Here is a 23,871-nt window from a genome sequence, read left to right as displayed (position 1 = left end):
ATTGAGGGCCATCAGATAACAAATGGTGGTGGTGGGGACCTGGTTCTTGCTAATCTGATTCATTAGAGTTTTTGCTGAAATTTAATTTTACAAGGAAGGTATTTTACTATGGGCCTATGAGAAAATTCAGGAGCCCAATTAAAGGGTGGTATCACCACTCAGTTTTCTACTGATGCTCATCCTTGAAAGAGAAAATGCAAGAGATCCAGGCAGATGTGTGTTTGCATTTTTCACAGTGAATCATGTCCAGATTCCTCTATTCTTTTCTCTTGAGCCCTTCACATCCATGCCCCTCCTAGTCAGCCTATCTCAAAACAAACAATTAAAAGGGCTTGGGGAGGGCTAGGGTTGTGGCTCAGTGGTAGAGTGCTCGCCTAGTATGCACAAGGCACTGGGTTCGATCCTCAGGACCACATAAATATAAAATAAAGATATTGTGTCAACCTAAAACTGAAAAATAAAAAAAAAAGGGCTTGGGGATGTAACTCAGAGGTGAAGTCCCTGGGTTCACTTCCCTGGGTTCACTCCCCAGCATCCAAAAAGAAGAAAGGGTCTCAGTAAATTGCTCAGGATCTTGCTAAGTTGCTGAGGCTGGCCTGGAACTTGTGATCCTCCTGCGTCAGCCTCCTGAGTTGCTGGGATTACAGGCCTTAGCCTCCATGCCTGGCTTGGTGTGTTTTGATTTGTGGCAGGCTTGTAACTTTTTTTTGTATGAGATTATTATATAGAAGGTTTGTTTTCATTGTTAGTTCAGGGATTACTTTCTTGGGTTTACCTTGAAGGAGTAATGATGATGGGGAATTTTTTTTTGTTTTTGGTATCGGGGATTTAACCCAGCGGTGTGCTTAACCACTGAATCATTTCTCCAGCCCTTTTTATTTTGAGTTACGGTCTTGCTAAGTTGCTTAGGGCCTTGCTGAGTTGCTGAGGCTGACTTTGAACTCACTATCCTCCTGCTTCAGACACTGGAATTACAGTCGTACACCACCATGCCCAGTGATGATGGGGAATTTTGTGAGCACATATTTCTCTTAAATAAGCTAAATCTTTTGCATTGTCATGGCATTCATGTTTACATTTGTACCTATTAAGGATCATGAGATTTAGAGATTCTTTGACAACATGAAGCATATTGTGATTTATTGTTGCCTTTAATACAACATTTTTTCCCCAAGATTGGAAGTGATTAGTACATGTGTGATTTATAGTATCATTAATGTTCTCCTTTTTTTAAATATATATTTTCTTAGTTGTAGTTGGGCACTATACCATTATTTTATTTATTTATTTTTATGTGGTGCTGAGTATCAAACCCAAGGCCTTGCCATGTGCTAGGTAAGCACTCTACCACTGAGCCACAATCCCAGCCCACATTAATGTTTTCTTAATATGAGTTTATGTTTAAGTTTTTCATTTTGGAAAACTTCAGTGAGCTTTCATGTATCAATTATTGAGCATAAACAATTTTGACTTGAGGCCATTGTCATGTTTCAGCTGTATTCTTGCTTTCTTCTCTCTCTCTCCTTGCAGTGCTGGGTATTGAACCCAGGAACACTCTTCCACTGAGCTACATCCCAAGACCTTTATATTATTTATTTTGAGATAGGATCTCACTCACTTGTGGAGGCTGTTCTTGAACTTTTGATCCTCCTGCCTCAGCCTCCTGAGTATCTAGGAATATATGCATGTGCCACCATTCCCATTTTCTGTTTATCCTTTATCACTGAATTATTTTAAAGTAAACTCCTGGTCACCATTTTACTCTCTCAATATGTATTATTATTTTTTAAAATAGCACCACCATGGATAAGTGTTGTTTAAAAAAAACCAATAAAACTATAGGAGCCAGGCATGGTAGTTCATAGCTAAAATTCCCAGCGACTCTGGAGGCAGGAGGATCACAATTTCAAGACCAACTTGAGCAATTTACCAAGACCCTGTCTCAAAACAAAAAGGGCTGGGCTCAGTGGTAGGGCATCCCCTGGGTTCAATCCTTAGTACCACATACATAAATATAACCATAGTATCATAAAAATAATTTTCTTTCTTTCTTTTAATATTTATTTATTTATTTTTAGTTATTGGCGGACACAACATCTTTGTTGGTATGTGGTGCTGAGGATCGAACCTGGGCTGCACGCATGCCAGGCGAGCGTGCTACCGCTTGAGCCACATCCCCAGCCCCCCCCTCCCTCCCTCCTTCCTTCCTTCCTTCCTTCCTTCCTTCCTTCCTTCCTTCCTTCCTTTCTTTTCTTTCTTTTCTTTCTTTTCTCTTTCTTTCTTTTCTTTTTTTCTTTCTTTTCTCTTTCTTTCTTTCTTTTTCTCTTTCTTTTCTTTCTTTCTTTTCTTTTTTTCTTTCTTTCTTTCTTTTTCTCTTTCTTTTCTCTTTCTTTCCTTCTTTCTTTTCTTTCTTTCTTTTCTTTCTTTCTTTCTTTCTTTTCTCTTTCTTTCTTTCTTTTTCTCTTTCTTTTCTTTCTTTCTTTTCTCTTTCTTTCCTTTCTTTTTCTCTTTCTTTCTTTTCTTTCTTTCTTTCTTTCTTTCTTTCTTTCTTTTCTTTCTTCCTTTCTTCCTTTCCTTTCCTTTCCTTTCCTTTCCTTTCCTTTCCTTTCCTTTCCTTTCCTTTCCTTTCCTTTCCTTTCCTTTCCTTTCCTCCCTCCCTCCCTCCCTCCCTCCCTCTCTCTCTCTCTCTTTCTTTCTTTCCTTTCTTTCTTTCCTTTCTTTCTTTCTTTTCTTTCTTTTCTTTCATTGAACCCAGGGCCTTAGCAAGCACTCTACCATCTGAGCTACCTCAGCCCCCAACACAATTTTCAATTTAAATACTAAAAATAATCTTTAATAACATCAAATTAACATTCAGAGTTTATATTTCCCTAATAGTATTCCAGTTGTCTTCCACAGGTTAATTCAAACCAGGCTTCATATGTACACTGTATTTAGTTGATGTATCTCATAAATCTTTTTTACTCCATAGTCGTACCCCCCTTTTTCCTTTTAACTATTTATTGAATAAATAGTTATTTTAAGCACATTCTTACTGCTCACCCTACTACAAAGAATATGTCATAGTTAATATTGTATACCTCTATAAGCAAGCATGTAGTCTTCTTTTTTGTTGTAGAGGCACCCATTGATATTGCCTACATAGATTAAGTCATTAAGGGTGGGAAGGATATTTTTAAGATAAATTATACATGTATGAGATATATCTTTGTCAGTTCACTTCAGTTTTTTTTTCACAGAGCTTTACTAATTAAACATAGAATATTAAATTGCAATGTGTTATCTACTAAATTTTCATTGTTTTTTTTTTTTTTTTTTTTTTTCAGGAAGAGTATCTACCAAAGTGTTCTTTACTCTTTTTGCAATGCTTGGTCTCTTCATTTGTTTCTTTGGACACAGATTCTGGAAAACAGGTATCTTGACCAGTGTAGATACTACTTATGTTCTTTATTCTCTTTGGTTTTCCATGTTGCTGGGGAATTATGAACAGTAAGGAGTGTGAATGTTTCTCCACTGTTCTCATAGGTTTGTGGCTGGGTTCTTTTGATGCTTCTATTAAGTTGCTCTGCATTTTTTAAATTTTATTTTTATGATTCTGAGGACTGAACCCAGACCCTTGCTCAGGCTAGCAAGAACTCCACCACTGAGTTACATTGCCGGTCCTACATTTTAATGTTTTCCTTTTCTCTCAAAAGTGGAGTACAACCTCCTCTACATAAGAGGAGAATAAAGTTTGAGTTTTCTGGTAAACTTCTTTAATTGCTAGGTCTGCTAGTGACTAAAAATAACTGGGATTAGAAATGAGAGTGTCTGCCTAGATTGTGTGGATTGTGGTGATGGTGATGGACTTCCTGGGCTCCAGGACTACCAAATAGAGATAGGCCAAAATGCCTGCTCAGTCCAGGGAGGTTTAGCTGCCCAGAGGAGTTTCAGAAATCACAGAGAGAAACTGTGGGAATGGAATGGAAATTATGCTTACTGAATTGGTTTCAGTTCTTTGGATTGCATTTTATGTAACATTTTCAATTGCCTAAAAAAATTCTTACCAGCAAGCTGATCACTGAGCTTCATGGGTAGAGTGAACACATGATCCTGGTCTAATGAAGCTCTTGAATTTGCTCTGATAGTGTTTGAAATAGCAACTGTTTTGCAACACCTTTTTCTTGTTGGATAAGAGTATTATGAGGAAGACTCAATCCCTCAAACTGTAGAATGATTCTGTGACAAAGAATTAATTGCTAGACTGTGGGCAAAATCCCAAAGGTATTACCAGGGTTTTTATTTTTCCCCCCTTTTATGTTGATACTTATCATGTTATACATATTAAAATTAAAATACAGGACAAATATTACCAATAACAACTGAGAAGAATATGAGAAAATAGAGCTCCATCTTCAATCAGGATTAGACTTACTGGTGGGAAACAAAGTTATATCTATGCTTTTATTTTCAGGTATTTTAGTGGATCAAGGTAAGATGATTTAAAAAAATAGTAAAGTCACCTTTTCTGTTGGAATACTTTATTTTTCACATATAATTAATTTTTCACATAATTTCATTTTTGCTTATATAACTGCTGAAATGTAGTATGTAATTTCAGGTTAGAAACAAATGACAAAAGTGTTCTTAAGTAGAAATTACAAATGTATTAAAATGAACTATGAAATTGGCCATAATAATTGAAATTGACTTACATACATAAAAGGGTGTTTGGAAGTTAATACCATACTTTAAATATTTTATCCATTTAATAATAAAATTACTCCCGGTGACTTCTCAATTTTTCCTGCCTTTTAGATAATTACTTTTCTTCTTCAAATGCCAAAAATGTGTGACTATTCTAGGAGTGTAAGCATGTATTGGTAGATCAGATATTTGAATTGCATTGTAAAAAGAGGACCTAACCATAGCTTGTTGTTTTTTTTTGTTGTTGTTTGTTTGTTTGTTTTGTTGCCTGTTGGTTTGCCACTAGAATTATTCTTCATAGGCTTTATCTTCATGGGATTCTTCTTTTATATATTAGTCACAAGGCTGACACCTGTTAAGTATGATGGTAAGTGAAAATGATAGTTTAGTTGGGTGTTCAAAATGGAAACTGCTGAATTGGGCACAGTGGTGCACACCTGTAATCCCAGCTACTCAGCGGGTGCTGAGGCAGTAGGATTGCAAGTTCAAGGCCAACCTCAGCAACTTAGCTAGTTTCTGTCCCCAAAATAAAAAAATATAAAAGACTGGGGATGTAGCCCAGTAGATGGTCCCTGGGTTGAGTCCCCAGTACTGTGGGGGGTGGAGGGAGAGAAACTGCTGTGTTGACACTTCACTTTTCCTTCTGCCGTTGGATTTGTGTGTGATGTCCCCTTGCATGTGTGAAGTAACCCATCTGCCATGTGCCAAGTATCTCACTACAGGCCTTCTCTTCAGGTTTTAAATCTGCATGGCAAATTTCTTGGGACTTGAGGAAATGAAAGGCCATTTTGATTATAAACTTTAAGATACAAAATGTACAACATCAAAATGATAAAATTTTCCTTACCTTAAAGTAAACATTCTTAACCACCCCATCACATTTAACAGAATACTTGTCACCTTCCTCAGTCTGAACTCAATGACAAGCCAAGCCTGTCACCTGCCTTTAAGAGTTAGCATGGTGGTTAGACCCCTCCCTGGAGAGGCCTGCTCCATGCTGGTGTCATGGCACTGCTAAAGGGTCAGTGGGGCCTGACCCAGGGAAGGCTGAGGCTGGCTCTGATAATGCTGCTGTGTCTGAGGCATGTGGTTGGAAGTGCTCTTCCTGATTAAACAGTGCATCTTCTTCCTCTGTACAGTTCGCCTGATCCTAACAGCTGTAGCTGGAACCATTGGTGGGATTTTCTTGGTGGCTACATGGTGGCGATTTGGAGTCCTCCTGCTGTGCATGCTGTGTGTTGGACTGGTGCTGGGGTTCCTCACTGCCTCAGTGACTTTCTTCACTCCGCTGGGTAGGAGATGTGCGGCTGATGTTCTGTGTTTGGTTCATCGTTTGGAAGACTTTAATTGGGCTGTCTAGACTCAAATATTGCCTTGTCAGGAATTTGGATCCTGGAGTGGTGCTGCTTTCTCCACTTTTCTTTGAAGAATGGTGGGAATTTGCACAGATGATGTGGCTCTTTTAGAGAAGGCCTACACAAATAACAATTCCTACTTTCACTGGGCATGGTGGCATGCGCCTGTAATCCCAGAGACTTCGGAAGCTAAGGTAGGAGGATCATAAGTTCAAAGCCAGCCTCAACGACTTAGTGAGATGCTGAGGAACTTAGATCCTGTCTCAAAATTAAAAAAAAAAAAAAAAAAAAGACTACTTTCTTAGAGGCACTCTGTACTGGGTGTATCATAGAATGTCTATAGAGGTGGCTTTGTGCCTGTATATTTCTGTGAGAATAAGTGGAGCCAAAGAGGACTCTTATTATGGCAGAACAGTGATTTATTTTTTTTAAATCTTGGAACTCTTTCTATAGTAAATCCTAAGCAGAAGCCCAATATATCTCCCATATAAACTGGCAGTGCTGTGATGGCACCTGAGCTGGGGAACCTGACACTGTATCCTCAGCCTTCCCAGGGACCCTCCACCTCCACTCTTCCTTTTGCCAAGCCCCAAGTGTTCTTAAGGTAACTGCTGGTAATCACCCTAGAGCAGTAGCCCAAGGATAATTCTGGAATTTTGTTTTATGTAATTTAATTTCTATTAATTTAAAAAATCCAAATAACATGTGAGTTAACATTCTTAGGTTGTACAGCGACTTACAAAATGCGAAGAGAAAAATACATTCAAAGATACTCTATTAGGCTGTTTCCTTTCTGTGATAATTTTAGTTCTTACATTAATATTAAAATTGATGGAAATGTTAGATTAAAAATAACAGTTTCCTGAGGCTGACACCTCTTAAGAGCACACAATATAATATAAGAGGTGTTCAGTACAAGTCAGTGTCTCTGGGCTCACTAAAGATTACTTTTTAAGACCAGAGAGAATTGACAACCTGTGTGTTTCCTGACTGTCCAAGGCCTTTTGTCCTGACTTTAGCAAACCTATAGCTCAGAATATTCCTACTGGCCCCTTACAGGTGGCTTTTTGTTTAGAAAGTCTGGTGAAAAGTAGTCGTGTTTAAGCTTGGCTGAATGACAGATTCTTATGGGGAGGTGTGTGTTGAAATTGTAGATCCGAGGCCCTCCCCTAGATGGGCTACATCAAATACCATGTACTGGGGTTTCCCCCTAAAAGATGAGGGACTATAAGTTAGAATTTTTAGTAGTTAGTGTGCTTTTGATGAGTAGAATGAGCCTAAGTTTGGAAATCAGGAAAAAAAAAATGTAATATGTATTCTGGCTGTCCCTTGTGCCTTGCCTGGCTTTTAACTTTGGACAAGGCATTGACTGCAGCTCTGTTTCATCATCTGTAATGCCTGGATTTTAACTTTGGACAAGGCATTGACTGCAGCTCTGTTTCATCATCTGTAAAACTTTAGTAGGATAGAAGTGATGAGATAATAAAGTCTTCATTTTCATCTTTAAAAAAGTAGTCTAGAGGGGGCTGGGGTTGTGGCTCAGCGGTAGAGCACTTGCCTAGCACGTGCAAGGTGCTGGGTTTGATCCTTAGCATCACAAAAAAAAATAAATAAATAAAAGTATTTTTTCTTAAAAAAAAAAAATAGCCTAGAGCAATTGTCTCTAAACTTTTTTATGAACTATTTCTATTGGTGAAAATAATTTTAGCATATACAATATGCATATATATGTGTATATATATTTATTTATGAACTATCTCATACTCAAGAACAGTTAGAGTGAGCATTTGAGCATTTCTTTATTGCCAGTGGATGCAAACTCATACTTTTAAGCATTGTAATTTGTAAAATATTTAGCTAACCTCTCTGATCTGATTAGATTACTATTTTCATGTTATGTGGGTAGCAAAGAGGTTATTCTCTGAAAAGGTCCATTCTTCATCTGTGTGTATAATAACTCTATTCAATCCTTGGCAAACTTTAAAAAAAAAAAAGCCACTGGTTAATGTAGTTGAACTTAAGAACATAATCCATAAATTCACTTCACTTCATTGTACCATGTTGCATTTGGCTTTCCGACAATATGGGGTCCCAAGGTCAGAGCCTCTGCTCAAGACATATAGGTCTCAAGTTATAGCACCATGTACAGACGAATGATGGTGCCAACATCATAATAAATCATCAGACCTTTTTTTTTTTCTTTTGGGATGGGGTCTTGCTATGTTGCCCAGGCTGGCCCTAAACTCAAGTGGTTCTTCTGCTGCAGCCTTCCCAGCAGCTGAGACTGTAGGTATATATCATCACACCCTGCTTTTGCTTTTAAAACTCACTTTATAAAGAGTTTGCATGTGTTGGTTATGGGTCACCCTAAGCTGTGCCACATATTGGAGTCATGTGACAGGAAAAGGGTTTGGTAGGAGCAAAGAATGGTTAGCTTTGGTCCCTGATTTCTTCCAGTATGCAGTGGTGTATCAGGATATGGGTTGACGATAAAATCTAAAGAGGATTTTGCAGCTTGTATTGTGTTGGTTCATAACTTTGAATCTTTTTACTTGTCTCCCCACACCAATACAAAACAGGAAACAGAACTTATTAGATATAGAAGGGGTGATTGAGAGTGTAGAGATAATTTAGTCTTTTTATGGGTTAGGAAGCTGAGGTCCAGAGCTGCAGTGCTAGTGAATGAAATAGCTGGAACTGTTGTAGCCTCTTCTAAAATTATCCTGCTACTACATGAAGAGCATTTACCTTTATCATCTCCCCTCCCCTTCTAGACCACCTTCAAAGGGGATTACATTGACAGAAATGAAGAATATCAGTTCATTTCTAGTTGCCAACATATTCCCTGGTTGTTGCTTTAAGCCTTCAGTATATGTCTGTGTTCTCAAGAGAAAATTTAAGTTGGGAGACCTCTTGTTTACTCTTGATTTCTCTTTGCTTTTTCAGGAAACATAAAGGTTTTTCGTGACGATGGTGTGTTCTGGGTGACCTTCTCTTGTATAGCTGTCCTCATTCCAGTAGTTTTCATGGGCTGCCTAAGAATAGTAAGTGTTTCATCACAAGTTAGATGTATTCATTATATGTCCTGGGCTTTCAGCTGATCACTGATTGCATGTTTTTATTCACTAGGGAGGGCTGTATGATTATCTGCTTCTAAATAGTCTTATTACTAGGAAAGCAAAGGAAATTCTATGTATGATTATCACACGGTGTTCTTTTGTTTTAATCAAATGGAGCATCATCTGTCAATATATTTCAGCAGTTGGAACAGAGAAGGTAGTCTTAGGTCTAGCTATTTTCATTTAATTATATGTTGGTGTTGAACTTCTTTCACAGGGAAGATTATTTTCTTTCTTTTTAATATTTATTTTTTAGATGTAGTTGGACACAATACCTTTATTTTATTTACTTTTATGTGGTGCTGAGAATCGAACCCAGGGCCTCACATGTGCTAGGTGAGTGCTCTACTGCTGAGCCACAACCCAAGCCCAGGGAAGATTATTTTCTGTGTGCAGTCATGCATTGCTTAATAATAGAGCCACATTCTGAGAACTGCATCCTTGGGTGATTTTGTCATAGTGCAAAATCATAAAGTGGACTTAAACAGACTAAGAGAGTGTCAGTAGGTGATATAATCTTGTGGGACTGCAGTTGTATATGCAGTCTGTCTTTATGTGGCACATGGCTGTATTTTGATAAGCTCATCTTTTCAGGTAACATTTATTACTTGGTCCTTTTTCATGTGCCTCTGTGATTGAGATGAGTAGTGAGAGTTAGAAACTACTCCCATTCTACCAGGGATTATGCCTAAACTCTTCTACTCTTCCACAGCTGAACATCCTGTCTTGTGGCATTATTGGCTCCTATGCGGTGGTTTTGGCCATTGACAGTTACAAGTCCACAAGCCTTTCTTACATCACTTTGAATGTACTCAGGAGAGCACTCCACACAGATTTCCACAGAGCTTTCACAAATGTGCCTTTTCAAAATAATGGTAAGACTCTTAAATACAAAACCTGGAGTGATGGTCAAACGAGAGTGGAATGGAAAGGAAATGAGCAGCACCTAGTTTCCATGATGAACATGTGTGAAATATAACTAAATCACTGCCTTTCCCCTCAGCCTCTTTCTGCCAAAAAAAAAAAAAAAAAAAAAAATATATATATATATATATATATAAAATGGTGTGTGTGGGCATGGTTACTTAATGTTGGAATGCCAAGGATCTAAACAATTGGTTCTTTTCCAACCTGTTTGAACTTTTGGATGCCTTTAATAGAGAATTCCTAGTTTCAAAAATAAGACAGCAGCTTCCCCACTCATTACTTAGATTGTGAGCAAAAGAAAGTACATGGGTAGACCAACTCACCACAAACTCTGATATTAGAAAGGAAAACCCAGACTTAGTCCACGAAGGATTATGTTAGATTTTAAAATACAAGTGTTTAAATGGTGCTTCTCTACTGGTTTGTTTGTTTGTTTTTTAGACTTCATTATTCTGGCAGTATGGGGTATGCTGGCTGTAAGTGGAATTACATTACAGATTCGAAGAGAAAGAGGGCGACCATTTTTCCCTCCCCACCCATACAAGATGTGGAAACAAGAGAGAGAGCGCAGAGTAACGAACATTCTGGATCCAAGCTACCATATTCCTCCACTGAGAGAGAGGCTCTATGGCCGGTTAACCCAGATAAAAGAGCTTTTCCAGGAGGAACAGCCAGCTGGAGAGAGGACGCCCCTCCTTCTATAGATGGCATGGGCTTAGTCAGTCTGCCTCAGCTTGGAATTCATGTCCAGACTGCTTCAACCACCCCTGGTGCCCGCCTAATATGGAACAGCTCTGCATGAGATCATGGTGTCCTTTTTTGACGTGTGGTAAGGGAACACTAGGGAGTTAGGATGATTCTAAGTGAGAGAATGAGAAGCATAACTGAACAGTTGTGGTAGGGAGGCTTTTCCTTATTTTCCAATACTTGGGAAATTACTTTCTGGTTTATACATATATGATCAACATATTCCGTTTAAATAGTTCATCAAAAAATATAAAAATAAAAAACCGTGATTCTTCTGAAAAGCCCTTGTGTTTCTTTTCTCCCCTGAGTCTGTCTAAACTTGGGGAGGGGGAGTTATTTAAATATTCAATCTTTATTCACCCCTTTGTTTAGAGGTTTAGGGATCCGATACTGAGTTCCCAAATGTCAGAATATACAGAGAAGTAACTCATTTTCTTATTAAAAGCCATCTGACTACAAAGTTACATGTCTTTTTTTTTTTAACCAAAAGGAACTTTTTCAATATTTAAAAGATTTTTAACTGTAAAATATACATAACATTTAACAACTTAAATTTTTAAGTGTATAATTCAGTAGTTTTCCTTTGTTTTTGACTTTTATTGCTTAAAATGGTAATTTAAAAAGCTAAATTATTTGTTATTTGAAAATCGGTCAATTTATATAGATAGTAGAATTTTTATGGATGATTTATCTAGATTCCAAAACATGGCCTTTTATTTTTCTTTCAAGGCTTTATAAAATAGTGTTGACAGCCAGGTATGGTGGCACATGCCTGTAATCCCAGCAACTTGGGAGGCTGAGGTAGGAAGATTGCAAGTTTGAGGCCAGCCTCAGCAATTTAGCAAGATCCAGTCTCAAAAAGGGATGGAGTACATAGCTTAGTTTTGGTAAAGCACTCCTGGATTCAATCCCCAGTACCACTGATCCCTCTGTTAATCTACAGTGACATTAACAACCTTAAAAAAATCTGCACTTAAGTTTTCCCTGCTAAAGTAGCTGTGTTAGCATTGGTGTAAAATAGTTTTAATAATTGTTTTTCTGTAATTAAAGCCTTTTCTGGGATCTGTGTTTTGAAGTGATGAGGCGAGAGTCAACAAGGATTCAGGTATTCAATGGGCCAGCCTTTAATTAAGACCACCTTGGATTCTCTATAGAGGGCCCCTTCAGTTTCGATAACCTTGTTTCACCACAAGAAAGCACTTGGATCCCTGGGCTGCACACTTCCCACTCAGGACCTTTCTTCTTGCCTGTCAGAGTGCTGGATTGTGAGCTGGTTTCTCTGACATGCCTGAGTGATGCTGAGGTCCATGGTGGCTGTGGCACACACATGTGTGAGGTAACCACTATTTAATTGATGTTACGTTTTATAGTTTCTTCAAAGTACAAAAGATTATTGAAGCTTCGGGTAATTGAAAAATCTTTTAACTGTTGCTTTTAAAAGTATTTTGGGAAGGATAAGAACAATGAACTAATAGAAAACAAACCATATTTGCTTTGAAAAATTTAATGTAGGTAATTTTTTACTGTTTGTAACTTCAGTAACAGTTAAAAAAAAGACTTTTTATTCAAATTTAAAATAATTTACTGTAGGGACTCTGGCTTCTTCAGTCTTTGTACATTCTAACAGTTAAATGGAATATTTGTGAGTTGTTCTTGGTATCCTTAGAATGCTCTGCTAGTGAAGACTATAAAAGGTGGAACACCTTTTTTGGGGGGGAACAAGGATACAAATTATTTAAAAACTTTCATGATAATGTGTAATAAAAAACCAGTTTGTATAGTTTTTATAATAAATATATCTACTTTGAAAAAAGTGCTAAAAGCCTAGTTATTAAAATATAGTGTTGGTTTCATTAGTTGTTCAGGTATGAAATTGAAGAAAAAGTACTAGTGTTACAGGAAAACCTATTACACTATTAAAATATTTTCTGAACGTTCTGATCTGTTACAGGTTAGTTACCAGGGAGCCAAAGCACACTAGCCAAATAGTACTTGTAGGCCAGTTGAATTTTCTGTAGAAGGTGATAGAAAACTGATCCCAACAAAGAATTTGCTAGAATACTATGCCTGGAAAGGACTTTAGAAATAATGTTATTTGTCCCTTTTATTTTATGCCTGAGGATATTCTCAGACAACTGCCCAGACCAAAGTTGGGGATGCTCAATGCTCTATCCAAATGTGCTTTGTATTCTGTCATAAAGATGTAAATCACTGATTATTTTCAATTTTCTTCTAATAAATTGGTAGGATATTCTCATGTTAATATTTATAACTCTGACATTTTTAGGAATTACTCATTTTACACAAGCATGTTTTTCCAAGTTAATGCTTTGTGGTTCCAGACCATGGTAGGTTTTTTGTTTGTTGTACCAGGGATTGAACCCAGGGACCCTTAACCACTGAGCCACATCCCCAGCCCTTTTTTGTATTTTTATTTAGAGACAGGGTCTCACTGAGTCACTTAGCGCCCAAAGTTGCTGAGGTTAGCTTTGAATTCACAATCCTCCTGCTTCAGCCTCCCAAGCTGCTGGGATTACAGGTCTGTGCTACCATCCCCAGTTTGAGGATGATGATGTCTATGATACCTTTTAGTAACCTTTATTAAAGCGCATAGTTCCTGGCTCTAATTTTTTGAGAACAGGGCCTTGCCCTGGAGCTTGGTCCTGCATTGTGCCTTAGCCCTTAATGGGATAGCAGCTTACTTGTGTTTTCCTTTTATGTTATGGACTAAACTGTGAACCCACCAAATTTATACTTTGAAGCTGTAGCTTCCAGTATCTCAGAATGTGATTGTATTTGGAGATAATGCTTTTAAAGAGGTGATCAGATTAAATTGAGGTCATCAGTCCAATCTGACTTAATAAGAGAATAGGATATACAGAGAAACACCAGGGGCGAGTGTCAGAGGAAAGCCTATTTGAATAAGCAGCAAGAATTGTCATCTGCAAACACAGCAGAGGTCTTGGGAGAAACTAGTCCTTCTGGTACTTTGTTCACATACTTTTAGCTTCCAGAACTATGAGAAAATTTTGTTGTTTAAGCCATCCAGCCTGTGATATTGTTATGGCATTCCTGGAAATGTAATATACTTTGCAAATCATTTTATTTCAATAATTGGTGGAAATGTTTCTTGACAATTTGGCATTGTATTTGCAAGGACCACTCTATGAAATTGACAATAAAGCGGAGCTCCAAGTTAATAAAACTTTTGATTTATCCAGGGAGTACCATGTAAACACTGGGGAGACTGGCAGATCTAGTTTAAGTGATGTGAAAATAATAGGCAAAAAAAAAAAAAAAAAGTCTTCTTTGACTTGGTTACTTTTTTAAAATACATATTTGGCAGTTTATGTGCCAAACATTGTCTTGGGGACTAGGAAGCTGATGGCAGATAGTATAGGCCTGCTCTTTGCTCTCAGGGTGTAGTGTAGTGAGGCAGGTAGATATCAAATAGGTATACAAAGAGGTACAGTCAATATGCAATGAAAATTTCTGATGGGGTAGAAAAAGGCCTACCAGGGGATATTTTCTTGAGGAAGTGGTTTAAGCTGAGATTTGAAGGGTGAGTAGGAGAGTCTAAGCCAAAGCGGAGCAAAGTGTGTCCCATGAAGTAGAGGGGAAGCAAAGCCTCTAGGCCTCCCTTCTCATTATGTAGAGCCCTCAAGTGAGCCTGTCCTTATATCCTTCATTCTGGTGGTTGGTGGGTTCAGCACTCAGTATTCTGAGAAGGGTGCTATCAGTCTTGGTTAAATTTTAACTGCAACACAAAACTGTAGTGAATACCTTGCCTTTATATTTATCTTGCTGCTTTAATTCCTCTCCAAACCGTAGAATTTGGCAATTGTTCTCCAGGAGATGGGTCAGCATGTCTTCAAAGTAATTTTTCCTATTCAAGGCCTGTACACAGCTATAATGGATCTGTCACTCCCAGGGTGAATACTTTCCCTTGCAAGATTACAGAGTGGCCAATTATGGGGATATTAAGGGGTGAAAGTCTTACTTTCTCACATGAAGTTCCTGGTTTCTGCTGACAGATTCCATTGCCCAGCTTGTTGTGTGCATGTATTCCAGCATACAAATGACCTGCCCAAACTCACAGTGGGCTGTTGAGAAGCTCATGGATGTCTGTGTCTGGGGCCTTTCAGCAGAGGGACAGAGATTAAAATGAAGAGCTAGAAGAAGCAAGTGAAATTATTAAACATGCCTTTGCTCCCCAATTCTCCTTTTTTTTTTTTTAAAGAGAGAGGAGAGCGAGAGAGAGAATTTTTTAATATTTATTTTTTAGTTCTCCGCGGACACAACATCTTTGTTGGTATGTGGTGCTGAGGATCGAACCCGGGCCGCACGCATGCCAGGCGAGCGCGCCACCGCTTGAGCCACATCCCCAGCCCCTGCTCCCCAATTCTCTATGAATTGTTTTCAGCAATTCAATCAGGCAGTCCTCAGCTTCCTCCTTTCATCCATTTTCTCTTCCTCTCCTCCCCTCCACAGCTGGCATAAGCATGCCTATAATCCCAGCAACTCAGGAGGCTGAGGCAGGAGGATCACAAGTTTGAGGCCTGCCTAGGCAACTTAGCAAGACCCTATCTCAGATAAAATATAAAAAGACTGGGGCTATAGCTCAGTGGTAGAGCATCCCTGGGTTCCACCCCTAATACTTAAAAAAAAAAACCCATCTCCCCGCCCCAAACCAGTTGTCTTTTGGGGGAGACCATCCGTGTATCAAAATTCCTTAAAACAAGTAAAATAAGTGTATTGTCAGGTCTGGGCCTAGGGTTCTGGTGGGACAGTTTCAGGCCTACGGTTGAAGACTTAAAAAACAAAAAACAAAAAACCCTCCTCTTAATGCCTGATGTTTTTCAGTGTAGTTTTGTTCCATGAATAGAGCTATTCAATTTTCCTTCCAAACCAACTCACTTCTGAGTTCTTACTCAGATAGCATTTTTGCTGTCTTGTGTTTTATGTCAGTCCTAAGTGTTGCAAAAACCTTATTATGATGTTCATTGAGATAGGTTTTTGGTTTTTTTTTTTTTTTTGGCACTGGCAATTGAACCTAGGGGTGCTTTACCACTGAGATATATCCCCTCCCCTTTTTAAAATTATGAGATGGGATCTTGCTAAGTTACTTACGGCTTCAAAATTGCTGAGGCTGGCCTCAAAATTTATATCCTCCCACCTTAGACTTCCAAATTGCTGGGATAACATGCATGTGCCAGCATACCTAACAAGATAGGTCTTAAGATGAACATATTCTAGAAAAGATAACATTTGAGAAATTCATTCACTTATGGAAAAATAACTCCCCCCCCCCCAGAGTAATGAACCTAGAGTTCTGCACATACTATGTATGTGCTCTGCCACTTTAAAATCCTTAAACTTTTTATTTGGAGGCAGGGCAGGCAGGATCTTGCTAAGTGGCCCAGGTTGGCCTTGAACTTTGGATCCTGCTTCAGCCTTCTCAGTAGCTGGGATTATTATAGGAGTGATCTTGAAAATAACTTGATCAGCACTGAGCACTTGACCACAGAGTAGTACTGAAATTTAAGACCAGGAGTGTAATAGATCACCTCCATTTTAAAGTAGCCTATAAGAACAAAACAAAATGCTGAGGTTTTATGCAACCACAATGGACTAATTCAGTACATAATAAACCACGCTAAGTACTGTGAAAATCGACAACTCTTTTTCCTGTTGGAGGTTATTTAGGTTGAATCCAATTTGTTCACTCCCATATGGCTTGGACCAGGGATAACAATACATGCAGACGGTGAGGAATGGTAGGTTTCTGATATATTTTGAAGAAAGAACCAGCAGGATTTGCTGAGTTAGAGGCAAGCTAGAAAGTAGAGTCAAAGATGCCACTGGAGTTTTTGAACTTGGTAGCTGGCAATAGGATTAACTGGGATGGGGAATGTTATGGAGAAGTTCTGGGAGTTCATTTTGGACATCTTAAATTTGAAATGTCTCTTTGGCAGTCACAGGTGGATGAGTTTAGAGTTACTGAGTGGTCTAAACTGTAGTGTATCATCCAGCATACAAATGACATCACCAAGGATGTGAGTAGAGATATTAACACTGAATAGGAATAAGGACTGATGGTGGCTAATGTTGAGGTCAGAGAAAAGAAAGGAATAAAGGGGATCGAAGTTAAAGGAAAATGTCCCCTAAAATGCCAGTTAGAAATTATCTCCATCAATATTTTATTAAAAAAAAAACATTTCCTGTTTCTGTCAATTAGAAAAGGTAGTAGCAATCATCCCAAATTAAGTTATGGATCTATGATCTTCTATTATTTTCGCTGAAGCAGTTTAGAACTAATCTAAAATTGTGGGAGTTACCTTGATATTAAAGTATACCAGCAATTATAAATTTGAACAGAAAGCATTTTATCTGAGTTTGTATAATTGGTTTTTTAGAACTGTATTTCCTATACAAAAATTTAAAAATATAGCTTATACTTGATAAACAAATGATGTATTAATAAATTACCCACAGGCTGAAAACAATGGAAATTTGTTTTCTCACAATTCTGGAGGCCAGAGTCTGAAATCAAGCAGGAGTTGTTCCCTTCTTGGAGCTGAGAATCCATTCTATGCCCCACACTTGGTTCTGGCAGTGACTCATGATCCTTGGTGTTTCTTGACTTGCATAAATCTCTGCCTCCATCTTCATATGGCTTTCTCTCTCTGTTGCAAATCTTCATTATAAGAACACGAATCATTGATTTAGGGCCATGTCTAATGTGGAGTGATATTATCCTAGGATCCTTTATATCTGCAAAGACCCTATTTCCAAATATGGTCACATTGCTAGGTATAGTGGGTTAGGATTTGGGCCTACCCTTTGGGGGGATACTATTCAACCCACTACTGAGGATAAAAAGGTTTTCAGGATCAGCAATAAGCCACTGGCTAATCCCTAGGAAATATAAATAGAGATTGTTGCTAAGTATCGTCTTGTGATAAAAAAGACAAAAGGCCTTAAAAATGAACTACGTAAGAAATGTAAGCATTGTTTTAAAATTAAATTGGAGACCATACCAATATTTAATCACTCATCTTTATTGATAAAATAGTCTCCTATGCAGTATATACTCTCAGACACAAATTTGAGGTTCTTAAAAAAAAGGGGGGTGAGTGTAGGGGATGGAAAACTGTCATTAAAAACAAAGTCTTTCAAACACCCAAGACCTTAAAATCATATTCAAGCAAGAACACCAAGAATAAATTAACTCATCTGTTTACAAAAATATTTATCAAGTAATGTTTATAATTACAGCTGCCTAATGAATTGCCTTAGAATCTCAACTGTGTAGCTTATTTAATTTTTACTTGGGATAAAAACTATTTGAATGTGCCACTGAATTAAGGTCTACTTTCTGAAAAAAATAGAAAAGTTTAAAAATAAAAGACTGTCATTTATAAAGTATCAGTTAAGGCCTCTGAATGAAAAAAGAAATTTAATGTTTTGGGCCATTATTAACCCTTTTCTAATCAGTAAGCCCCATCTACCCTTCTCTCCCCAAATTTAATGTAGAAAATTTCTAAAGTGAAAAGTAGTTTTGAGTTTTACCAATATATGAAATTATACTTAAAAATTGTCATGACATGATATTTAACAAATTATATACTCATAAGCAGAATTTTCTATTTGTGTTAATTTTAATGTGTGATACAAATGAGTATATTTAATAATATTTGATACTCATCCTTTTATTCTATATGATCACTACAAAATAAAGAAAAATTTAGGTTTCAATTGGTGTCAAAGTTTCTGTATCTTTTTGCTTTAAAAAAGAAATCTACTTACTGTTTGACATGTTTTAATAAAACCAATACTTGTAAATCCATAGATTTCCAAACCCCCTTTAGTAATGAAAAGTTATTAAAACCAAACCAAACTAAAAAAACCTTAAGGGAATGAGGCAGATGGAGTTAAAAATAATTTTTTTTAAAAATATTTGAGTCTACTTTTTCTGTATCTTAATTACTTAAAAAAGGGTTGTGTAAACCATAATTTTGAATTTACTTTGAAATTACCATACCTATTTTACTACATGAAACATTTCAACTTTGTTAAGTAAATGAAATATATGAGGTCCTTAAATACCAAACAGAAAAGAGAAAAATTGTTTTTATTATTGACTAAAAACCAAAACTTATTCTTTCAGAGGAGTAGTTTAACCTACTAAATGTTTATTTATAAGATCTTCTTTCTTAGAAAGTAATGTTCCTTCTCTTTCATTCCTGAAATATTTCATATTCTTTAGCAAGTTATGGACAATTGTTAGCTAAATATCATTTATGTGGTAAATTAGCTATAATTAAATTTCCTCTTTTATCTGTGGTACATGTAAAACATTACTGCAACCTTTAAACCTGAATTTTCTTTGACAAAAAAAATTTTAAATTAAATGGGAAAGGAGACAGGCAATCACTAAAGCTGAAGTCTTATGGTACATAACCTATTTGTTAACTCTGACATCAAACAGGAAGGATTAAATTGAGTATAAGGATCTTCCATTCACAAAACCATGGCAAAATATCGTAAATTAGGATAATTCTATGAATTCCCAAACAATTACTGGGAAAAGTCAAGTGTATCTAAGTATATCATTTAGAAAGCCAATAGCACTGCTGAAAGCTCTTGATATTTTCAGCCATCACTGTGAAAACCCTTCGTTTGTTCACCAATTAACAATGGCTCAGTTTCTATTTCAATTATGTTTTGGAATAAAGTTTATGATGAACTATACATTTTTTTTTTTTTTTTTTTTTGGCTAACACTTAGCCAGTGCACTGTACAAACTATAGAGGAAAAAAAAGGGTTGATTGAATTTGAGTTTTCTCTTCATTCATTCATTTATAGGCCAGTCTTTGTGATAGTTTAGAGTCATATACAAAGTTCCCAGACTTGGAACCCTTTCAGCTCTTCCTCAGACTCAGGTCACTGTTGGTTACTAATGCTGACAAAGATGTGCTTTCTGATGCATCATCCTTCCTAAGGTTCAAAAATGATTCTCGAGTTATTTGAAGGATCTCTCTCAGGCCCTTGTTTTCTTGCTAGAAGGAGGCAAGCCAAAAAAACAAACAAACAAACAAAAAAGATATAATTACCATTTAAAGAGGTTCGTGAACATGTATTAAGAAAAGCCAAACATGTGAAGGTATAACAAAAAGCAAGTTCTGTAACTGGCATAAATGTAGTTACATATAGTTGACAAGCTGAACCCAAACAATTTTTCTTTAAAAAGTAAACTATGTTCACCCTCTCCCACCACTGCAAAGCCTTATATATATAGATGTAACTGAGATAAAAACTCAAACTGCCTTATAGTCATACTAAAGATGAAGAAAATAGCATCTGGATCTACATATAAACTCATAAAGGTAGTGAATAATACCCTCTGACTACACCCTCACAGTACATTAGTACTTTTATTACTTTCCATGATAGTATGGAATGTAGGACAAGCCATCTGGTTTGTTTCCCTTACACAGAAATTTGAGAGCAGCCGGGTTGAGTAGATGATATTACTCAAAAGGAAATTAAGTAACCATATTTGACATTGTAAAAAACTTTGCCTTGGGGTGGAGGTTGGGGTTGTGGCTCAGCGGTAGAGCACTCCCCTAGCATATTTGAGGCCCTGGGTTCGATCCTTAGCACCACCTAAAAATAGGTAAATAAAATAAAGGTGTTGCGTGCAAATACCAAAACACAAAAAAATTTTGCCTCCCCCAACTCTAGAATTACTGTTTAAGAAATTTTCAGATAGTTAAAAATAATCTTTTATAATTTATCATATATTATTGTGGCTACTTTTGCATTACATGGCAAAGCTGAGCAGGTGCAAACTGTTTAGTTTGAGAAGTATAGAAAATTTATTTGCTGGTTCACTATTGGAAAAATCTGCCCATTCCTGTTACACAAATGGGAGAATACATGTTTAAGAGTAAGAAGTCAATTTTTTCCTGATAATGATTTCAAAGTCTATTCCAATTATTTTAATTGTATACAAAATAAAAGATGGATCGAGACAAAGACTTTTAGAGTCCTTGGAAAATAAGCGTACACAAAAAATATATGTGGATTAATGAACCCTTTCCCTGTACTATCTTGATAGAATGAACAAATTTATAAAAATTACTAAGTTAAATAAGTACCTTCATTTAGTAAGAAAAGGAATATAACTCCACTACTGGTGTTAAGTTCCTAATGATCCTAGATTCTTGCATTACTATATAGTCTTGCATCATATATTCATATAACCAGCATCCAGATTAAGAAAAGAATATTACCAAGTATTCCAGAAAAGTATATGTATATTTTTAAATGGGGTATGTTTTCTGGAATGTCTTTTTTTAAAAAAATGTTTTTAGTTATAGATGAACACAATGCCTTTTATTTTTTTCTTTTTTATGTGGTGTGGAGAATCAAACCCAGTGCCTTACATGTGCTAGGCAAGCACTCTACCACTGAGCCACAACCCCAGCCCCCCTGGCATGTCTTTTTATGGACAGTTTTCACCTACACTTGCAATTTAAAACTTACTTCAAGTTGAAATATTCGTTCCTGCTCCTTGCAACCCTGTTGCTCGTCGATTTCAATGGCTTTCCTCATCACTGCTGCCATTTCAGTTATCTGGTCAACATGTGCTTGTAACTCCTGAAAAAAAAGGCATATGAGTTGGTAATCAGTGAAATACTTTATTTTTCAAATTATTTTTAGTTTGCATCCTTTTAATAAAATCTGCACTGTCATTTAATATGAATGTAATATTCTTATATTGCCATTTAATATAAATGTAGTACTTAGATCACAACAAAGATGATTAACAATGAATGTGTTTTTGAAATCAGATTTCTATTAGGACTAGAATTAAGGATAAGCAGAAAGATATAATTAAACCCAGTACCAAGAAATTTACTCGTTTCATATTCCTCTAACCACGGGAATCAGCAACTTTTTCTTTTCCACACCTATATATACAACGGGTCAAAGTAATTGTGAAGAAAAAATTGTTGACACACTGATCTTCAAGTTTTTATGATTCACAAATCTTTTCAATATTATCCATGCCTATAAATTGATCCTCTTTGAAAGCAATTACTGGATCCTGTTTATATTTGCCTATTTAGTCTTTTCTTTATAATACTGAGAACTTAATAGACTTCTGCTTCTAAGTATTAAAATATTAAATGGCCTTTGCCAACCATTGAAAATATAATTTCAGCATAATACAGACATCTGCATTTGTTAGGTGCATAAATGAGGTCCCACTCGAGAATTCCTTATTTTTTTTTTTGCAAATCTCTGATGTGCCAGGTACTGTACCAGGCACCAGGAATATCAAGCCTGCTAAGACTATTCCCTGACCTGCAGGAGCTCAGAGTCGAGTGAAACAAATACCATTCAAAATCAATAGAAATGTGAGAAAAATCACTATCATAATCAGTTTCTATCGACCATTATTCATTGGCAATGGAGGTTATTATATATCAAGGCCAAGCTTAAATATAAAATGAATAACATTCCAAATAAACATCAAGTCTCAAATAGTTGTATATATTTTGATTGTAAACAGGATTTGAACAAGACCTCAAAAAAACCCCACAAAACAAACTGGATGAAATGATAGGGAAAAAAAGAATGGACTATTTTTAGCAAACCACATTAAAAAATATACAGTTTATATATGTATACATATTTGTGTGTATAAAATATACATATATATTCTGCAGGGCTGATTGAACTCACGGCCTTACTCCATGGTAGGCAAGTGCTCTACCATTTAGCTACATTCCCCACCTCGTTTAATAATCTTATCTAATAAAAATGCATTTTTTTTTTTGGTGTTGGGGCCTTGCACATGCTAAGAAATGTTCTACCATTGATCTATATATATACCCCTCCTACCTCTCCTTGTATTATTCCAATGATGACATCTATATAATGTTGAGTACTTAAGAAGAAGGCACAATAAAAGACTAATCTTCACTGTCCAGCACAGTGCTATTAAAATTAAATACATATAATTATTAATTCCTGCACTGACATTTCCAAGTGCTCAACAGCCACACATGTATTTAGCATACATTTCTGATTTGCTTCCACATTAGTATAAAGAACATTTCCATCATTTCAGAAAGTTCTACTGGGCAATTTTGGATTAGATTATAGTAACAAAAAGGATCAAGACACATACTTGCCATACTCTGCAACAGTTAAAAAAAATCATTAAAAGCTGGGCATGGTTGGCACATGCCTATAATCCCAGCAGCTCAGGAGGCTGAGGCAGGAGGATCTTGAGTTCAAAATCAGGCTCAGCAAAAGCAAGGTGCTAACAAGCAACTCAGTGAGACCTTGTCTCTAAATAAAATACAAAAAATAGGGCTGGGATGTGGCTCAGTGGTTCAGTACCCCTCAGTTTAATCCCTGGTACCAAAAAATAAAAAATAAATTTCCTCCCACTTGTAAAGGGAACATAATATTTAAAAGCAAGTAAATACAGATAACTGCAGCAGCAAAATGAGTAATGAACATAAGTTTTGAATAACAATAGCACTCTCAATTAAGTCTTTTTAAACTGGAAGAAAATAGATATTTACTTTTCAGGAAAGTCAGTTCTAACAAGATCACCACACACACACACATACACAAACCCCAAACTTTAAATGATAGTATTTTTACAGGCCCAATCAATGGTTCACTTGTTAACTATAAAATTTTTTGTGAGGAATCAGTTTTCAATAGGTGTAAAAGACAAGACTGGTTTAAAACTGCCTTGAAGGCAAAAGTGTTAGCGACATAATTATTAAACTGTTTTGAAATGACTTTTTTTGCGAGGGTGGGGGGGAGGCACCGAGGGTTGAAACCAGGGGTGCCTTACCACTGAGCTATATCCCCAGTCCTTTATATTTTTTTGAGACAGGGTCTCCCTAAGTTACTAAGGATCCTGCTAAGTTGCTGAAGCTGATCTTGAACTTGTGATCCTTCTGCTTCAACCTCTAGAGTTGCTGGGATTATAGGAGTGTACC

The 23,871-nt window shown here is 36.7% G+C and overlaps 2 protein-coding genes across 6 annotated transcripts in view; one reads left to right on the top strand and one right to left on the bottom strand.

The window, feature by feature from the left end:
* Positions 1-15,063, top strand: part of TM7SF3 (transmembrane 7 superfamily member 3) — a 42,398-nt gene extending 27,335 nt beyond the window's left edge. The window contains exons 7-12 of the mRNA XM_081311163.1: positions 3,327-3,413; positions 4,973-5,053; positions 5,826-5,978; positions 8,988-9,085; positions 9,873-10,035; positions 10,529-15,063. Coding sequence (XP_081167289.1) covers positions 3,327-3,413; positions 4,973-5,053; positions 5,826-5,978; positions 8,988-9,085; positions 9,873-10,035; positions 10,529-10,791 — 845 coding nt within the window. The 3' untranslated portion in view covers positions 10,792-15,063. The remainder of the gene's footprint in view (positions 1-3,326; positions 3,414-4,972; positions 5,054-5,825; positions 5,979-8,987; positions 9,086-9,872; positions 10,036-10,528) is intronic.
* Positions 15,064-15,676: 613 nt separating this feature from the next.
* FGFR1OP2 (FGFR1 oncogene partner 2) overlaps positions 15,677-23,871 on the bottom strand; it is a 28,731-nt gene continuing 20,536 nt past the window's right edge. For all 5 annotated transcript variants that reach the window (XM_081309856.1, XM_081309857.1, XM_081309855.1 and 2 more), the window contains 2 exons: positions 21,386-21,499; positions 15,677-19,896 (listed from right to left, as the gene is read on the bottom strand). In XM_081309856.1, coding sequence (XP_081165982.1) covers positions 19,759-19,896; positions 21,386-21,499 — 252 coding nt within the window. In that variant the 3' untranslated portion in view covers positions 15,677-19,758. The remainder of the gene's footprint in view (positions 19,897-21,385; positions 21,500-23,871) is intronic.

The sequence above is a fragment of the Spermophilus citellus genome, assembly GCF_964194105.1.
Source record: "Spermophilus citellus genome assembly, chromosome: 10".
Lineage (NCBI taxonomy): Eukaryota > Metazoa > Chordata > Mammalia > Rodentia > Sciuridae > Spermophilus > Spermophilus citellus.
This window is presented reverse-complemented; position numbering and strand designations above follow the sequence as displayed.